We start from the raw sequence: 5,711 nt of genomic DNA, 5'->3' as shown, positions 1-5,711 counted from the left end.
TACAATTAGAATTCAGATTTAATAAAATTGGTGGTTAGACACTCGTTTGATATTAAATTTTTTATACCAAATAGGAACTGATAGCACGTCCTCAAATAGATATGTGAACATGTAAGAAACAGAAAGCAACTGATAGTTTAAATACAAATAAGTGCAAAAACATTACTAATTTGGTGGTCGAATATTCTTTCCTTTTTTGTTTAAATACAAAAAAGAACGTTGTTGTAATATTAAATAAAAAAAGAATAGAAAATAAGAAGAAAAAAAAAACAACATCAAATATTTATTATCAAAGCCTATTGAAGCCTAAAGTTGAGTTTGATTTTGGATTAACTTAATAGTTTGGTTAAATGGTTTGATGATTAGGAAAATGATTTGTCAAATTTAAATACATGTGTTAGTGTAACGTTCGATGTTAGATATATCATTATTCTAAAAAATTAAATGACTAGATTTTAAATAATCAGATTAAAGTTAAATGACCATAATAAAATTAAAAAAAATTACATTACCAAAATAAAACTTACTATAAAGTTACCAATAATATAATTATCTCTTTGTTACTTTTTTTATATGATATGTAATTCTGCCATGGAGAGGCCATTTAGTTTCGGTGAGGATGAAATTGCAGACACTAGTTCATCAGACTGAAGACCTGACCCTTGATAGATGGTAGACATGTAAAATGGGTTTCTGATATCACCTCCTAGCTAGATAGATTTACCCATTTTTATGAGATAGAATCCTACAAGCATTGTACAGTTGAAAAAGGAGGTGTTTCATATGCTAACATGGAAACCTCTTCTGAAAGATGCTATCTAGAGTGAAGTTCTTATAGTTCATTATGGCAACCAATTCCTGTTACCATTTTAGTGGTCAGCTGTGTATACTTTGTACAAATTCTTTGTCAGTATGCTATATGATGAATGATGATTGTAAATCTAATTGATAAGGAGATGTTTCTGGACAACATGCTAAAGTGCTCTCTCTTTTGTGAAGGAAATGGCGAACAAACATTTATGTGGCCATTCTCAACATTTCACATGCCTTCCCCTTTTTCTATTTTTCTTTTCTTTTTTTCCTTTCTTCCATTATCTTCAGATCTTAGTAGCTATTTCTTGTTAATAGCTATCATTTTTCATTTATAAATTAACCTTTAGGTTGTAGAAATTATATATAAATATAGCATATTGTTTTTCATCTATAGATTAGCCTTTCGGTTAAAGAAACTATATATAATGGATATAATGTCATCAGGCAAACTTGTCAAACTATTTGTTCCTTTCCAAGGATGAAATTCAATAACTATAAATTCCTTTTCTTTAGTCTCTGCTCTTGACTTTTTCTCAAGGAAGAAGTGGAAATTAAATAAACTTGCCAGCCAGCCAGCCAGCAATGGCAGTTTCACTTCCATAACCTACTTAAGTACGTATAGACATCCATTTGCATGAAAGATTGTACTGTACATGCATAGAACCCTTTCTAAAATGTACTCGTATAGGTTATCAATTTTGTTAAATTTTCATATAAACATCTTCAACATCAATTGCAGGGACAATGATAAAAATCAGTGAACAAATTAATCATCAATTAATTAAAGTTTCCATTTAATAATATTTCTTGTATAATTACCCAAAATAATCCAAATTACTAGCTAAAGAATTAAAGAAAACATAATGAATCTCCTACTAATTTTCTATATTAGGGTTTTAAAGATTAGTTTTCTATGCACAGCTGATGACTGATATAGAGGTTGCCAAGTAATTTCCTGCATCATAAACCATTAGTGAATTTGCATCTGGTGTCTGCATAAAGGACAAGTATTCTTCTTTCTGCTAAGCCACTGAGCAATCCAAGAAGGATGAAACCTATGCATGCAGTCCATAGCCTTAGTTTCACAAGCTTGCTTCATCTCCTCCAAACAGATTCCACACACCTCTCCATCTCCATCAACTACTACTACACTTCTTAGTCCCTTAAGCACAAGATCATCCTTAGCATCTCTCGCCAATATTCTTCTAAGTTGCACCATAAAACCGAGCTCCACTTCCTGCAATCACCTCCTCGAAACTGTTGAAAAACTAAACTTAATTTAATAGTATTTAATAGTCATTAAGTATAGTCTTTAATGTTTAAGTTATGAAATTAAAGAGTCACCTATTAAATATGTAAGTTACATATATATTCATTAAGTGTGTAACTTATGTATTAAGCGCCTATTAAATATGTAAGTTCTATATATTTGTAACTTATGTATTTAATGTAGGATGTTTAAGAGTTGTAGGTTACCAAAAGACTACTTGGCTACTAAGCTAGTAAGTCTATATATATGTTCTTTGTAATTTCAATTCAATATACAAGTGAGTTTATCCTTTCTTCTTCTTATTCTTTACAACAAAGTGATATCAGAGCCTAGTTAAGAAAAAGTGAAAAGAGAGTAAAAGAAAAAGGAGAGAAGAAAGATGATGAGCAATAGCTTATTTCCTTTTCAATTTCCAAAACTCACTAAAGAGAGTTATGATAATTGGTGTATTCATATGAAAGCCTTGATAGGATCGCAAGATGTGTGAGAAATTGTTGAAAAAGGATTGGAACAACCTGAAGACGAGAATGAGTTGCCTCAAATTCAGAAGGAAGTGTTATAGAAATCAAGAAAGAGAGATCAACAAGCATTGACTCTAATCCATAGATGTTTGGATGAGAGTATGTTTGAGAAAGTTTCAGATGTTACAAGTGCTAGAGAAGCATGGCATACCTTAGAAACTTCTTTCAAAGGAGTTGATAAGGTTATTAAAGTTCGTTGTCAAACCTTGAGAGGAGAGTTTGAATCTCTCAAGATGAAAAATTCTGAAACAATTTCAGATTATTTCACTAGATTTTTGACTATTGTCAATCAATTGAGAAGATATGGTGAGAAAATGGAGGATGTCCATGTGATTGAAAAGATCTTTAGATCTTTAGATCTTTAGATTCGAAGTTTGATTATATTGTTATGGCAATTGAAGAATTAAATGATTTAGAATCCATGACTGTTGATCAGTTGTTGGGATCATTGCAAGCAGGTGAAGAAAGCATGAAGGAGAAAGAACCTCAATCACAAGTTCTTTTCTCAAAGCTGTCTTTGAAAGAAAAAGATAATACAAATGAAGAATCACAAAGAGGAAAAGGAAGAGGTGGTAGATTTCATAGCCGTGGTCGAGGTAATTTTAGAGGCAGAGGAAAAGGAAGATTTGGTGGAAATTCAAACTATTCAGATTCAAATCAAAGGCAATCATCACAAGGACGTGGAAGAGGTACTTGGAATAAAAGAGGTGAAGTACAATGCTATAATTGTGAGAAATATGGTCATTATGCAAGAAAACAAAGTGTTTTGTGCCAAAGGTGAAGAAGATGAACAACCTACTTTGTTATTCTCATCCGATGGGAATGAATGCAAAGATCAAGTGATATATTGTGTTTAGCATAGGTATTTAGCACATGTTCATGCGTTATTAGTTTCATTAGTTTATAATTATTTTTAGTTTTCATGCACTTTTATTTATAGTTAGGAATTTATATGATTCCAAGTGTTTATTTGTGTTTTCTTATTATCTTTAGTATTTATACATATTTTTATTGTGTATTATAGGCTTTAAAAGTGTGAAATTATCAATAGGGGAGCTAGCAATGGATCAAGGTTAAAGAATGTGGCTTGGAGCTTGTCACTACTAATTATGCATGTTACTAGTGGTGAAGATTTGCTGCTGTCACTACTAGTTACGCATGTCACTAGTAGTGAAGAGTAGTTATTCATAAAACAATATGACATTTTAGTTTGAGCACTATTCAGTATTTTGGGCATAACTTCTTCTACAAAAATCGGATTAAGGTGAATAAGACGGCATTCGAAATCTAAGAGACGGAGCTACAATTTTCATGTTTTAAGGATTTTCAAATTCTGTCATCTTAAAGGACGAAAATGCCTCCGAAGTTTCTGCCCCTGCACAATATGGTGTCTTTTCACTTTGAATGGTGCCTTTCTATTGGGAGACGAATTTTGACCATTTGTAACCAACTCTAAAGCCTATATAAATGTTATTTCTGTTCTTTAAAGGGAGACAACATCAGAACATTAAAAAGAAAAGAGAATATTAGTTTAAGTGCATTTGAAGACAACACAAAGGCAAAAGAAAGATAGTTCTTGTAAATGCTATATTTTCTTAAGTAACTACTTGGAAGATATTGGAGATCACTACATACATTATTTCTATCCTTTTTTCTCCTTTCTTTTACTTGATGTTTAGTGTAGTAATTTTAATTTTATTGGTTTTTTCCAAGATGTATCAAGGCTAACTTCCTTGTTTATTAGAATTGCAAGGATGAATTGATCTTGTAAACTACTTTTATTTTATAAGTAATGCATGATTGGTTTGTGTTCAATTGAGTGCCTAATTGTGTTATGTATGCTTGATCACCATATATAATATGTTAATCAAAGATTCACAATGAAAGTTGGGATTTTTGGTGGAAATGCAATTGAATTCACTTAAAGGTTAGGAAAGTACCTAGAGATAAGAAATCCACTTTGAGGGTAAAAGAATTGGCATGGTTCTTAATGGTTTTTGTCTATCTCTACAATGACACGAGAGTGCTTGTAGACTCTAGATGAAAATTCCTTTAATTGACAATGAGAGTTGCTTTTAAGGATTTTAGGTCACATTCTCCAATCAATACATGTGATGACAATAATTCTTAGTTTCTTGATCATTTCTGAATTGTGGTTCTAGTAAACATATCTTGAAATTATTGTTAGATTAATTAATTAGTTTTATTAGTAGTTATTAATTATTGATTAATGTTAGTTTAGTTTTAGAATAATTAAATTAAATTTACAATAATATTTTGCTTATCCATCTTAGTATCTTTATTAACTAATACAAAACTACTCCAAGTTCCTCAGAGTTCAACACTCTACTCACTCTATATTTAGTTTGAAAACTAGGGTATAATTCCACCCACATCATCAAGAATCATGGTTCTTGGATACAAGCGCAAGCAACCATATGACAGGCAAGAAAAATTTATTTGTGACCATTGATGAATCATATAATGGTAGTATTTCATTTGCAGATGATAAAAAGATAGTTTACGAAGGCAAATGTGATATCTTGATTTAAGCCAAGAATGGGTCACATCAGTTCATTATTGATGTATATTATGTTCCAAAAATGGAAGTGAATGTGTTGAGTTTAGGCCAACTTTTGGAGAAACAATTCGAGATCTATTTGAAAAATGGTGCATTGGTGATGAAAGACAACAAAGATAATCTAATTGCTAAGGTTGAGATGACAAAAAATAGAATGTTTATTCTCAAACTTTAGTCTGATTACATGAAGTGCTTAAAGGCAAGTGCATCTGATTTATCCTAGCTTTGGCATCAAAGGCTGGGACATTTGAATTTCAACAGCTTGAAGCAATTGGCTCAAGGGAGAATGGTTCTTGGTCTACCTTTCATTGATCATCCTAATCAGTTGTGTGAAGGATGCATGTACGGAAAGCAATTCAGACACAGCTTTCCGAAGGAATCATCTTCAAGAGCATCGAAGCCTCTTGAACTTGTCCACGCTGACATATGTGGTCCAATTAATCCATTCTTTTAGCAAGAATAAATATTTCTTACTGTTTATTGATGATTTCAATCGCAAAACATGGGGTTATTTTTTGAAGCAGAA

General features: G+C 31.5%; 1 protein-coding gene across 1 annotated transcript; it reads right to left on the bottom strand.

Annotated features, from left to right (window-relative positions):
* Positions 1–1,783: 1,783 nt before the first annotated feature.
* Positions 1,784–2,673, bottom strand: LOC125369986 (E3 ubiquitin-protein ligase MPSR1-like). Its single transcript, XM_048373528.1, has 2 exons — positions 2,599–2,673; positions 1,784–2,050 (listed from the first exon to the last, which is right to left on the bottom strand). The coding sequence occupies exons 1-2, from the start codon at positions 2,671–2,673 to the stop codon at positions 1,784–1,786; spliced, it is 342 nt and encodes a 113-aa protein (XP_048229485.1).
* Positions 2,674–5,711: the final 3,038 nt, after the last annotated feature.

Source organism: Ricinus communis, chromosome 1, assembly GCF_019578655.1.
Source record: "Ricinus communis isolate WT05 ecotype wild-type chromosome 1, ASM1957865v1, whole genome shotgun sequence".
In the NCBI taxonomy this organism is placed as follows: Eukaryota; Viridiplantae; Streptophyta; class Magnoliopsida; order Malpighiales; family Euphorbiaceae; genus Ricinus; species Ricinus communis.
This window is presented reverse-complemented; position numbering and strand designations above follow the sequence as displayed.

Bases quoted from the DNA above. Each gene is read 5' to 3' on its own strand.
- LOC125369986 (XM_048373528.1), bottom strand. From the start codon at position 2,673: ATGCTTGTTGATCTCTCTTTCTTGATTTCTATAACACTTCCTTCTGAA. The intron at 2,051-2,598 runs GTTGTTCCAATC...AGGTGATTGCAG, and splicing joins CAACTCATTCTCGTCTTCAG to GAAGTGGAGCTCGGTTTTAT.